Source organism: Calonectris borealis, chromosome 7 (genome assembly GCF_964195595.1).
Source record: "Calonectris borealis chromosome 7, bCalBor7.hap1.2, whole genome shotgun sequence".
NCBI lineage: Eukaryota > Metazoa > Chordata > Aves > Procellariiformes > Procellariidae > Calonectris > Calonectris borealis.
In genome coordinates this window covers 3271411-3284496 of record NC_134318.1, presented here as the reverse complement: position 1 = coordinate 3284496, position 13086 = coordinate 3271411, and the positions used below count along the sequence as shown (strand labels likewise).

At 46.4% G+C, this 13086-nt stretch overlaps 1 protein-coding gene across 2 annotated transcripts in view; it reads left to right on the top strand.

Annotated features, from left to right (window-relative positions):
• The window catches only part of A1CF (APOBEC1 complementation factor), a 30150-nt gene extending 17917 nt beyond the window's left edge, over positions 1-12233 (top strand). The window contains exons 7-12 of one of the 2 annotated variants that reach the window (XM_075154071.1): positions 1276-1373; positions 2267-2537; positions 4075-4259; positions 6569-6705; positions 7367-7500; positions 9837-12233. In XM_075154071.1, coding sequence (XP_075010172.1) covers positions 1276-1373; positions 2267-2537; positions 4075-4259; positions 6569-6705; positions 7367-7500; positions 9837-9988 — 977 coding nt within the window. In that variant the 3' untranslated portion in view covers positions 9989-12233. Of the gene's footprint in view, positions 1-1275; positions 1374-2266; positions 2538-4050; positions 4260-6568; positions 6706-7366; positions 7501-9836 lie in introns of both variants that reach the window. The other variant, XM_075154069.1, reaches the window with a different exon arrangement.
• The last annotated feature ends 853 nt before the right edge of the window (positions 12234-13086 follow it).

Below are 13086 nucleotides of genomic sequence, written 5' to 3'. Positions count from 1 at the left end.
CCCGCTGGAGCTCCTAATGACTCCCCCTGAACTCCAAAGAAATATATTTTCTCCTGCAGTTATTTAAGTAAGCGCTTTTTGCGGCAGTAGGACATTTCCCTGCGCACCTGTTCAGCTTTAAAGGGTAAGAAGCCAACAGAAGAGCAGTTCAGCATCCCTTATTTCCAAAGGATATCTTTGGGGATGTTATAGGCTCGGTGGCTGGGCTGGTTGATGATGTGCTTCCCAACCCACGGGAGTGGGGAAGATGAACAATTAGAGAAGAAAAGGTAGATGTCTGAAGCTTGTGACCACAGGGAACAGGAGCGGTGTGGTTATTTTGGAGACAAACTTATTAGTGCTGAGTATCTCGGTGCCAAGAAGTTCCCAGCAGCAGAGCAGCTGACAAGGGAAAGCTGTAGAGTATGGACATAGAAGAGAAGAACGAGAAGCCATTTACATTTGAATTTTTGTGGGTAATCGCAAAGGTGTAGAAAGATTCAGGCTGGAGGCACCAGGGTGGGGGTCTCCAGCCCAACCCCGCTCCCAGCAGGGCCAACGCCACAGCTGCAGGAGGCTGATCAGGACCGCGTCCAGGCGAATCGGGGCATCCCTGGGGACGGGGATCCCCCACCACCTGAGGCCCCATCCCAGGAACACCCCGCTCGCACGGGAAGGGCTGTTTCTGAGGGCCAGACCTGCTGGCCCCGTTGGTCCCAGCCCACCCCCATGTGTGGGGCTGCTCTGTCCCAGACAGGACTTGTGTTTGTTCTTACTGAACGTCCTGAGTTGATGGTTAAGAGAAGAGCCTCCTTGTTTTACAGCAGAAGCATCAGCTTTCCTGAAGCTGCCTCTGATTAGCATGTACGATGCATCTACAAAACCACGGAGATGGCGACCACACGGTGACATTACCTGTAGCTCACCAAATCCTGGGCTGTTGCATGTCCTGCTCAGCCATCCTGGTCTCGGTGGTCTGTAGCAGAAGAGAGACACAAGACCAAAGGTAGCATCCAACAGAGCATTTTGGACAGGAGAAAACCGCTCCAGTGTAATGGGAAACTTGCTGGTGTCTGACCTCAAGTATTTCTAGGGTTCCTTGAAATACTACAACCTTTATATTTATTTTCCCGTGATATATACATCCTAAGAGGTAAGAAGACACTGTCCTCTTGCTCTTTTACTCTTGGTCAGCCTTTGCTCTCCAAGAGCTCATAACCCAACACAGTTGCTCTTTCAGATCCGTATTTTCCAACTAATACCCATTTCCAACTAATATTCCAACATTTTCTGCAGGTGCAGTAGAGAGAGTAAAGAAAATTAGAGATTATGCCTTTGTGCACTTTAATAAAAGAGAAGACGCGGTTGAAGCTATGAAAGCCTTGAATGGGAAGGTAAAGTTGCTGTAAATGCTAATTTGTGGGGCTTATGTGCAGTACATTATACGGAGCTGAAATAAAGCTGCCCAGTTTATTAGCTACAGAAACATCCTGAAGGTGTTAGCCCTATTTTCTCTTCGCAGGCAGCTTTTATACTCCTGAATTTGTTTTTCAGCAACCCTGATGTACACAAACTGTTCATTTTAGCTTCTTGCTCCTTGCATTCATGCCAAATGTTTGCCCAGCTCAGACCGTAGTTCACCCATCAGAAAAAAAAAGCGGAGCAAAGCCGAAATGAGGACTAGCAAAAGGGGGGGTTATGGTTCCCTTGGCTCACACTCACATCCTTGTTCCACCTCTGCCAACAAAAACACTCGCAGGGCAGCGTGTGAATGGCAAACCGGGACAAACAAGGTCAACCCAAAACATCTGCTCCAAATTCAGATGCGGATTTGCAAGGAGGTTGCTGTATTTAGTACTTCTTGCGCTGCATGTAATTCACGGCACTGTAATGCAAGAGCTGTTCCCAAAGAGGTGTTAACCCCGCTCCTATTTTTAGTGCTACTGCTGTTCTCCATAGGAGCACGTATAATCTCACTGACTTACGTGCTGCTTTGCAGGGAAGCGAAGCCTTTTGAAGGGTTCATGTTGTGCTAATTCGCTTAAGGAGCCTCTCCCGGCAGGGGTAGGGCTGGGTGCTCTCAACACGTTAAGTTTTCACCCAGCCAGTGCCTTCTTCCACCCGTGGGAGGGAGATTTTGACTTTTTTGGGTGTTTTTCTCCATCTTCCCATCCCATTAGCAAACCATGTGGGGAAACTGCCTCCCTAGGCAGGATAACCCCCGTGCGCTTTGGAGACTTACGCGTGTGCTTCTCCTGTGCTCTCTCCCCACCACCCCGGCGTGAAGGTGCTGGACGGGTCCCCGATCGAGGTGACGTTAGCCAAACCCGTCGACAAAGACAGCTACGTCAGGTACACCCGGGGCACAGGCGGCAGAGGTACCATGCTGCAAGGAGAATACACCTACACCTTCGGACATGTGTACGACCCCGCCACCGCCTACCTGGGCGCCCCGGTTTTCTACGCACCCCAAGCCTACGCAGCTATCCCCAACCTCCACTTCCCCGCCACCAAGGGGCTCAGCAACAGGAGCATCATCCGGCCCCCGTCCATCCGAGGTAACTCCCGTCACGCCAATACGCAGCTTTGTCAAAATAACTCCTGCGGGGCTTGGGTGGCTGCTCCCTAGACTCGTGTCGAGGGCGTTGACTTTGCCCTGGATGCTGGATCCCTTTCAGAGAGGGACGAAAAACACAGTTTTTAGGCTCTGTCCTTCCCAAATGCATAGTAATCTTCCAGCAGACTAAGCGGGGCATGAAAAAAATGACCATTTTCCCAGAGCAAGCCTGAAACAGCTTCCAGATTGCCCTACGTCCAGTGTAAAGAAACCACGAATCCTCCTGGTTTTGCCCCAGCAGGGAAGACCAAATAGAACAATTTTCCTTTCCCCTCTTCAGAGCCAACTCCCTCAACCAGCCACCGGCACAGCTCTCCGCTGTGTTTCCTCTTTGCTTTGAAGGTCATAGGGAAAGTTTTACCGGTCTTGGTTTTTTTCGAACCCAAAGCCACGGCCTTTCCCAGGAGGTCACATCGCCCTGACGCAGGGTGGGGAACCAGTACTGAAATCAAGAAAGCCATTAATTGCGTGCTCTGGGAGATGGACTCCTTTTTGGGGAGGATCATTAACCTAATAATAAGCAGTCTGTGAAAACAGAGAGTATTTCTGAAAGCTGCTGAGGCTCTGCCTTTGATCCTGGGTGACCACACCTGGGACCAAATCAAATCCCCACGCTCAGGTACCCCCCCCTGTGAAATATCTTTGCAGGCGTTGTTTGGTAAGTGCAGAAGTACGCTTAGGGGCTAGCAAAAAAAAGAAATCAATCTGCCCGTTTCATCTTCCTTCCGAAGATGACACCTGTGGCAGTCAGCTTGTGTCCCCAAGCCCATGGCCAGGTCCCACGGCAGGCTGGGACCCCACGTGGCAGCCCAGTAGGGCTGGCAAGGACCACACAAGCCAATTTTTCCCCCTTGTCAAGGAAGGGGAGCAGGAATTTCCCCTGCTGCCCCCCATGTTTTTGCTCGCAGAGGTGCGAGCAGCTTCTACGAAGGTTGCATTGGGAAAGGTGCAGATGTGATAACCCACCAGCCCTCTCTTGCCTTGCAGTCTCCCCAGACTCCCAAGTAGGGCTCCCCGAGCAAAAACGGAAGCTTAATGGGGAAAAATAAAGGGAATTTGGTTCATATAAGCAAGGGATTGTATAAACTCTGAATTCTTCATGAAAGTGAAATTACACTGGTGGGTAGCAAATGATACCAGCTGTCCCCTCTCTGCCTTTGAACGACAAATCTAGTTAGAAAGGTGTCACGAAGTCAAAACTGACCAGAGAAGATGGAAACTGGCTCAGAATGAAGCAGGGCTTCCCCCAAAAAACCTCATCCGTGCAAGCATACGAGCCCAAAAAGAAAGGGCGTCAATGCCGAGCCTGGGTTACCCCAGCAAAAGGCTATGGGGGGGCTCCTGCCCGTCTTCTACCCAAACCCGGCGAATGGGGCTAACTTTTCCATTTCAGCGAGAATCAGGGTAATTTTTCCGGTGATTTGATTCAGTTTAATGCCTTCTTACATTCCTAGAAATTTACATGAATGTACCTGTAGGGGCTGCGGGAGTTAGAGGACTGGGAGGTCGCGGCTACCTGGCGTACACGGGCCTGGGGCGCGGATACCAGCTCAAAGGAGAAAAGAGGGGAGAGGATAAACTCTACGACCTCTTGCCAGGAATGGAGCTCACGCCGATGAACCACGTCACGCTAAAGCCCCAAGGGATCAAACTCGCTCCTCAGGTACGTGCGCGAAAAAGAGAGTGAATATCCCGACCAGAGGTTGTCTTTGCCCAAAATGCTTTTGGGAAAACGGCCCCCTGCTTGAATCTGCACTGGGGACTGATAGCTAAATCCCTTCTTGCATCCCAAAAGACATTAAGAAAAATAGAATACCACTAGTTGCATCTTGCGATACCCACTCGCCTCGCTGGAGAACAGTGTCCGCTCTCCCTCGGAGGAGAGTTTTCATAAACACCCATGGGTGTAAGATGAAATCCAGCTATGGCTGTCGTCCCATAAAAGCACCGAGGGTAAAGAAATTCTTGCCCAAAATGGGTTTGATAAACAGGATGCGTCGCCTGGGGCTTCACCAAGGAACGAATGCGCATATATAGAAAAATAATGTACGTTTTAAAATCATTTATGGGGAAAGAGGTGTTGACTGCCTGCACAACCCAGCCCAGCGCAGGAAACTCTGGTTGCTCAAGGAGGCTTCCGATGTGGTTGTACTTGCGGGACTGGGATCCAGATGGATGGATGAGGGCTGAGGAGAACAAACCCGGAACAAATTCCCCGAGTTTCTGAGGGTCCAGCTCTCATGGCAACTCCTTTTCCTTACATCATCCAAAGCAACATGAGGAACTAACTTCACCCTGAATTTTGAAGCACATCTTTGCCTATTAACAATTCAATTGCCACGGCATCCGGTTTGCCAGAGTCTATGAAAATATTCTTTTCTCCCCTAGAAAACCGGAAAGTGGTTTTTCCCCCCCGCTGCAAAATTTCACAGTCCCCTTATTGTAATTTATCAGCATGTAAATAGCCTGAGGGGTGCTGCACTGCCTTAGGGCAGGTGAAATTCATTTTTTTCCTCTTCCCATGCATGCCAAACCCCCACTGCATGTATTTCAAATTGTGCAGTAACAGCGCCGGGCGTTGCAACACTAGTTTTTTGGGGCACATTTTCCCATCAGCTGAGCTCCCTAATCCCCCCCCCACTACTATTTCACAACAGCAGGTCTTAAACAGCGACAGCTTGCTTCATGACAGCATCATTAATAGGACAGCCTCATTAATACTTGTCAACTTGGTTAGCCTCTCCCATCCGCTGCAACGAGACCGTTCCAACAGCACCTTTGAACGATGGGTTTCATTCCCGCTGCCTAGTTGGGATGCTCGGTGTTAATAAGTAGATCTGCCTTGTTGAAGATTTAAATGTTGACGTAACATTATAAAACTGACATTCGTATAAAGGCATTGGGACGGCAGGGAACAAGGGTTGCCATAGTCAAGAAACGTAATGAACTAGTTTATTTACACTACAAAGTGCTAAACTTCTGTTGGAGCTACGATTACAAAATTCAAAGCAGCACTGACATTTAAATTTGACATTTTAGTTTTAAATAAAATTAAGTGTAAATTTTAAATAAGGTACGCCACAGAAAGACACAAGTTGGAGGCACCCAGGGGTCTCTGGTCCGACCCATCTGGCAGGATGGCCAATGTCGCAAAGCCCCAAGACCCAACACCTCCTCAGCTGAGTGTCAGGTCTGGTGGAGCTACTTGAAAAAAAACAACTGGTCCGAGCACCGCTCACAGGGAGGCACAGGAACACCACGCTGTGTTCAAACCCATTTGGGACAGCACATACCCAGTGGGTTAAAAAAAAGAAATACAAAGCCAAAGCAAGAGCATTTCTGGACAGCGATTCCCAATTACCATGGAATAAGCTGTGCTAAGGCTGGGGCAAATGTGGTTCAGCATTTCTCTTTCAAACTAGAAGCAGAAATCGCCTATTGAAGCCTGTATAATTAATTGGATGGGAACACAGCCTTTTTTCTTTTTTCTTTTTTTTTTTTTTAAAAAAAAAGAAGACTATTTGGACTTTTCATGCACTGTAACCCACTAAGCCAGGGAGGCAACAGAGCAGTGAAGACGAATGCAACCCTAGGATTTTAGCACTGTTAAACAGAAGTGCATAGACAGAGTTTCTGGGGAGAATTCAAAGAAAACCACACCGATAACAGAATAAAACAGCTAATCAGCAAAAGGACAAAGACGTCCGATTTAACGGGGTAGTAATTAACTTCAGGAATTAAACAGATTTTTAAGGTATAAAACATTCAGATGAATCTTATACTTCAAGGTGAATGTGGTATCCTGCCTGCCATTTATTTTATATATTTTTTGCTAAGCCTTGAGGAAGCTGCCACGACACCCCTGAAAACCCTTTGGAGGGAAGGAAGCTGACCAGTGCAGGGGCTGGAGCTGGGCGAGAAGGCTGCTGCGCAGCAATTAACCCGAGCAAAAATCCCTTTTCTCCCTTCTAGATCTTAGAAGAAATCTGCCAGAAAAACAACTGGGGACAACCTGTTTACCAGCTCCACTCTGCAATTGGCCAAGACCAAAGACAGCTCTTCCTATACAAAATCACCATCCCTGCCCTTGCCAGCCAGAACCCCACCATGTACGTAACTATTTGAGGTTTTCTGGGGTTTAGGATATATATTTTTTTTTTAAAAGGCATTTTATGTAGCATCTCTCCTCAAAATACAATTGCACAGGTCTCTATTTCCTTTTTTTTAATATGTATTAGGGGGAAAAACATCCACAAACTAAAATAGACTGATAGCGATATCTGCCGTGCTTGGTGCTCTCTCTCTGGTGGTGCAAAGACTACAGAAAGCCAGAAATAATCAGGCAAAAGAGAGCTTTTTAGTACAAAAATAAAGCATACGATAGCTCTTGTGGGAAAAAGAAAGCGGCTTGAAGGAACAGGCTGATAATTCGGCTCTAAATATGATTCTAAACATTTCTGACCTAAACGGTTGTTTGCTGTGGATTTTAAAGAAAAATCCAGACTGCAGCAGGCTTTCTTGCGGACTGAAAATGCACAACATGCTCTGAAAGGATGTTGTGTCCAAAATGAGACCCAGGGCCGATAAACTCAGCAGAGAAACCGGACTACTACGAGGAGAGTACGTTTGTTAATGCATCAGCCGAGTAAAATAATGTTTTCGTTTCATATGTGGGATGATGCCGTCTATGAGTGGATCAAAACATCTGGCAGGAAAGTCCTAGAGGGAAAAAAAAAAAAAAACCAAGCTAACATTTTGCTGTACTCACAGACATCCCTTCACACCACCCAAGCTCAGCGCCTATATCGATGAAGCCAAAACTTACGCAGCAGAATACACCCTTCAGACGCTGGGGATTCCCACGGAGGGAGCAGAGGTGCCTCCTGCAGTGCCAGCTTTTCCAGGTATGGGAAGGTCTGTACAGCAAAGGTCTCCTGGAATATTATTTTTCCTGCTGCTGCCTCGTGGATGTCAAGAATGAACCTGGTTTTGGCCACTGAGGACAGACCTGGCTATGCTCCCCCCCACGCCTTTACCTTGACTCATGTTACTCATGTGTATGACATCTTTATTGCCTATATAGTAATTTGTCTTTATATCAGGACTACCCAAATTACGGTGTACATACCATAGAGCAACTCAGGCTGGAGGCACCGGGGTGGGGGGTCTCTGGTCCGACCGTGCTCCCAGCAGGGTCAATGCCGCAGATACAGCAGGTGACTTGGGGCTGTGTCCAGGCGAGTTGGGGCAGTGTCCAAGGATGGGCATCCCCCACCGCTCGGGGCCCCATCCCAGGTACGCACCTCACCTCCAGTCCTTCCAGTTTGTGGATGCCTCCCTTCAACTGGGAGCCCCAGGTAGGATGCAGGATCCAGAATTGGCGTTCCCGGTGCCACATCTGGGTCCTGGACTTGCTGGCTGCGGTCTGGCCGATGCCACCCAGGATGGAGTAGATCTTCCTCACTGGAAAGATGCACGATTGATTGAGTCATGGTCTATCCGTCCTCCCCCAGCACCCCCAGCTCCTTTTGAACCAACACTTTTGATTTCATCCGCCGAAGAAATGACGCAACCGTGAAAGTTAGGATCTGATCCCAGCTCTCACACCCCCACTGGAAGGTTTTTTTTCCAGTTTGGGAATTCATACTCAACAGCTCTTGCAACTGCCCAAAACAACTCGGGAAGCCATGGAGAACACAGGCTGGGAGCAGGAATCCAGCTCAAGGCATTACATTTACTGTGCTCTCCAGCATGACGGTTATTCTGATGTAGTGGGAGCAACGCATGCCAAACTGCACATGAGGAATGCATTAGTCAGTACTACTGAGTTGTTTAGAGTGTCTCAAGGATGGATTTTAAAAAAAAAAAAAAAAAAAAAAAAAAATCTATCCGGCTTCCTGCCACAGGAGTCCGCAAAAGCCACAGAAAAATCAATTTGTCTGGGTTTGTGCAGGCTTCCGCAGGGTGGAAACCAAATGGGCTCTTTATTGAATTCAGTCTCCACTTACTGTTAATTATAATCTCTCCTTTTTCTTTCATCCACCCTTAGTTATTTGTCTCGGAAACTCAACAAATTGACATACATTAAAGTACCGGTCCTTGGTCAGGGCTTGCTGAAGCCCAGCTCAGGCCAGGCCAGGTAGCAGCTCATTTCTCTTATGGTGGTGGCAGATACGCTTTAAATGACAGATTTCTCAATTCCTAATGGAAATGTTGCTCCTTGCTTTGCTGATGCAAAGGAGATACTTTGAGCAGCCGCCATACTCAAATTACAGCGAATTTCTCATGTTTTCCCCTAAGGTAACACCTTTAACAAGACAACGTGTTCTGGGTGTTGCCCAATATCTCCATTCCCCTCACCGAGAGGACCTCGGCTCTGACTGACCTTGAGTTGATCCCATTGCCCAGCTGGTCGGTCGGAGATTTTGGACCCTGGGAGATGTAGTTTGGCAGCAGAGCCTGGTCCAGCAGAGCCAATGGGTACCCCAGATATCCAAATTTGGGCTTTGTCTTGATTCTTGATTCTTTCACAATAAAATATTGTGGTCTGGTCGACCAGCTGCTATACCCTGCTTTCAGACAAACCATCCCCAAACGATGTTTGTTTTCCCAGTGATTCATTTTAAATCAGCAAAGTTAACATTTTCCCATGGAAATTTTTGAAGTGTTGAAACCACATTTTCCATTAGAAACTGATGGGAAAAAAAATCCCGTTTACTAAATATTTTCTCCCCGATATTGCATAGAGGGAGTTTCCCTCCTCTCTAACGTGGCTGTCCTGAATTGCATATATTTTGACTGTGCAGGGTATCAGAGCCATATTTTCCCTATGAAACCTGCCCAGATTTCCCCTATATTACTTCATTTTCTTGCCCTCCTCACGTCATGTGTGGCAGGACGTGTACAGAGCACCATTAACACCCTCTTAGCTCAGAAATAATTGAAGCCTAAGGAAAAAATATTCAACAGAGAGGGGCATTTTTCAAGCAGCATGTTTAACAAATAATAGGTGAGAAGATGCCTTAATTTTCCAGCTTTTTTTTTATTACCTTTGATGTGGAGAAAAAACATGCCAGAAGTGACCTATTTAATTTAATTAGATTATTGCCATTAACAAACTCATTGCTCCCTATGTCATACCCATCGACAGCAAAGTCTTCCCATCAAAAACTATCAGGCGATGGTGAGTTTTGAACATCTTTTCATTAATCTGTATTTTTTTCCCTCTTTTCCCCTGCAGGATATACCATTGCTAACGCAGCCGCGACCGTCACAGCCACTCAGCTCAAACAAGCGGTGACTATGGGACAAGATTTAGCCACGTACGCAGCCTACGAAGCCTACCCCGCCTTCGCAGTCGCCGCACGCAGCGATGGCTACGGAGCATTTTAATCCTGTCTTGAATAGAGTTCCCTTAAGTCGAGCACAGGCAGAAAAAAAAAAAAAATCTCAGTCTGGTAATTCTTACACCTTCATGATTTTAAACTAATCTGTCGCCTAAAGTTAAATTTTAGTTGGAGTTTCATTCTTGTAGTTGTTTAGTTTCATAACAGGATATTGGGGGGGAAGGAGAAATAAAAAAGTTTCGCTCAAAATCAGATTTTCACACTAGAAAGAAAAATCACAGCCCAGAAAAATGAGTGGTTCTCAGGTGTGTGTATATACATACATATATATATATGTTGTATATACATACACACCATTGTGTGTGTGTTTACAAGCAACAACCTGTGCTGAAAACAGTTGGTCCCGTGGACGTTGTGACATGGGACCAGGGAATGATGGGGTGTCTCCAGCGAGCCCCTCCGTGCATCAGGACTTCTCCTTGGTTCACCCCAAAATTTCAGGTAGAATGAAAAGCTGCCCTTTGGCCACGCGGAGGTCTCCGGTTTGCCTCTTACCGCCTCCGAGCATCCCAAACCACCAGTGCCGTGGGGATGTGTTCAGGCATCTCAAGTGTCTTTTAAATTCATTCTGGCACAGCCAAGGAAAAAAGATGTTTATCATAAACGTGTCTGCCCAGCCTAACAGGCTAGTTTGCTAATGCTAATTTGCTTTTTAAAGCAGGAAGCAAGCACTCAGCAGAGTTTTCCCTCTTTGCTACTTCGCAGCCATACCTACAAGTCACAAAAAAGCAAATAACGGCGTATTTTTTTCCACCTCCCATCAAATGGCACATTCAGTGAAAGATAGTAAAACTTTCAGGACTATTAAGGTTGAGGATCAGAAAAGCGCTATTCATTAGGGCCAATTCTCTACTTAATTAGAGCACAAGAGCTCACAGCCATGGCCCAGTAATAACAGGTACCTCTACAGGAATAAAATTATATACAAGGAACCTTTTTGACAGGATGGAAAGAGCTTTGCCTGGCTCTCAGTGCTGCTTTACAGATTAAAGCAAGGCTGCTGGCTGCTGCAATTCTTGCAAAAATTGATTTAGTGGAAAAGGGTTCACGTCAAGAGTAAAGGCGCCTCTTGTTTTGGAGAGCACCGCTATTGGTGGTGTGTTTGAACGCTTTGGGGATGCCGAGAGCATCCTTCGGTTTACAGTAGGAAGGCATCCATTTATTTTTGCCATCGGATTGAGGCAGGAGTAACAATGCTCTAGAGATATAGGAGAAACCCAGTGTTAGATAACTACAGCAGACAAGTTAATCCTATATAACATATCCCATACAGTAATGCACACTATGAAAACTTGAATCTGCTTAGTCTAGGACCAAAAAACACCCTTTTGGGGGGAGAATTTACAACCGGGTTGACGACGCCCATTGATTCCACAGATACGGCCCCAAATTTTTCATCCGGTCTAGATGATGTGACGTGGCACGGTACAAGCCATTTCAAGCGGAGCTTTTCCCGTGCGTTCCCAAAGCTGTACAAAGCACGATGGTCTGTGACAAGATGTTGACTACCAGGAGCTAAGTGTTTTCTATTCTCATGCTTCTGCTGACTCGATTTCACTAGGAATGGAACAAAAACAGATAAGCTGTATAGTTTGTGGTCCTATTAGACCCTTTCTATTTATAAAGTAGCTCATTAGGGTCATCCTAAAGGTATTACAAGCCCTCTGTGGTTGCTGTTCGGCACGCCTGGCTTCGCAGAAAACGACAAACCTGTTCACAGAGGGCGAAATAACCGAGAGTGTTATGGGTATTGTGGCTTTATTTTCTCTTCTGTCTATGTCTTTTAAGTCGTGTTTGACTGCCAACGAGTAACATATCCATGCGTGTCTCTCTCTCTAAAAGACTACTGTTGGCAGAAAGTGTTTCTCACTTTCCATGTTCAGTAACTTTACTCTGCTTTTTCAGCTATTTATATAAGTTCAGAAAGATGTCAAAGAAAAGGGCAAGAAGCAGTATTAAAAAAGTGTGTGCATGAAGCACTTATTTTTGTACGCGTAGTACAATATTTGTATAGAGTTTTGACACTATGAAGTGTAGCGAAAAATCACACTATCCGTTTACTGGAGGACAATCATGTACGTTTAAACAGAATGACGTGAAAATGGCATCTCAATCATCCGTTACAAGGAAATGATAACCGGGATTAAATTCTGTGAAGCAAGTCTGTAATTCTAGAGTAATCCAAGGACGTTAACTGGACTTTGAAATATCATTAAAACTTTTTAAACCAACATACATGCCTCAGTCCTTTTGTACCCCAAGTTTCACCCGAAAGGGTCATCCTGTGCATGGTAAATAAAAGCACACTTTGCTCTGTAAGGATCGATTTGAGGCAAGGTCACGAGCTGCTCGGCAATACCGAGAGTGTTTTCAACGTGCACTTTGGTGACGCTTGGCATGCACACGCAGCAGAAAACCAGCAGTGTTATACTTCTGCACTTTTAAGTAAAAAATCAAGGGGTTGGGGTCTTTTTCCACCACCTCTTTGGCCAATATTTATTTATCTGTCAACACTGCAGGAATCACTTTTGCTATAAATTTATTACAGTGGTAATACCTTTGTTCCTTACCTGATCCCAATGGAGATGTCTCGGGGGGGGATAGCGAGACAGCAACGTGCAAAAATAAGGGGGTAGATGGGGTGATATACGCGATTTAAGGCTGTGAGGGATTGGTCCGACCTCGGGAAGAGCCTGTTGCCAGGTCACCGATAGGTACATCAGCTACAGCCCTGCTCGTTTTACGAAGATGAAGACCTCCTACTCGGAAGACCATCATAGTTAAATGACTGAGCAATAACAATTCCTGCTTCCACGCCCAGTACAAGGGGTTCTGGTTTTGCACCTTTCCAGAGAGATCCTGAGCCCAAGAAATGGAGGGAAGATCTGGTAGCTTGCTACTGATAGCACACAGCACTCAACCAGTGGCCTCCCTACCAAGCCAAAAGAGATTTCACCAAAATAGCTTGACATTGTTCTTACAGACTTACAAAGAGGTCAGCTGTATTCTGGGCTTTAGCAAGAACACCAGCTCTGCCAGCTCTATTATTTTACCTCATTAGCTTTTCCTGATGTCCCGCTTTCG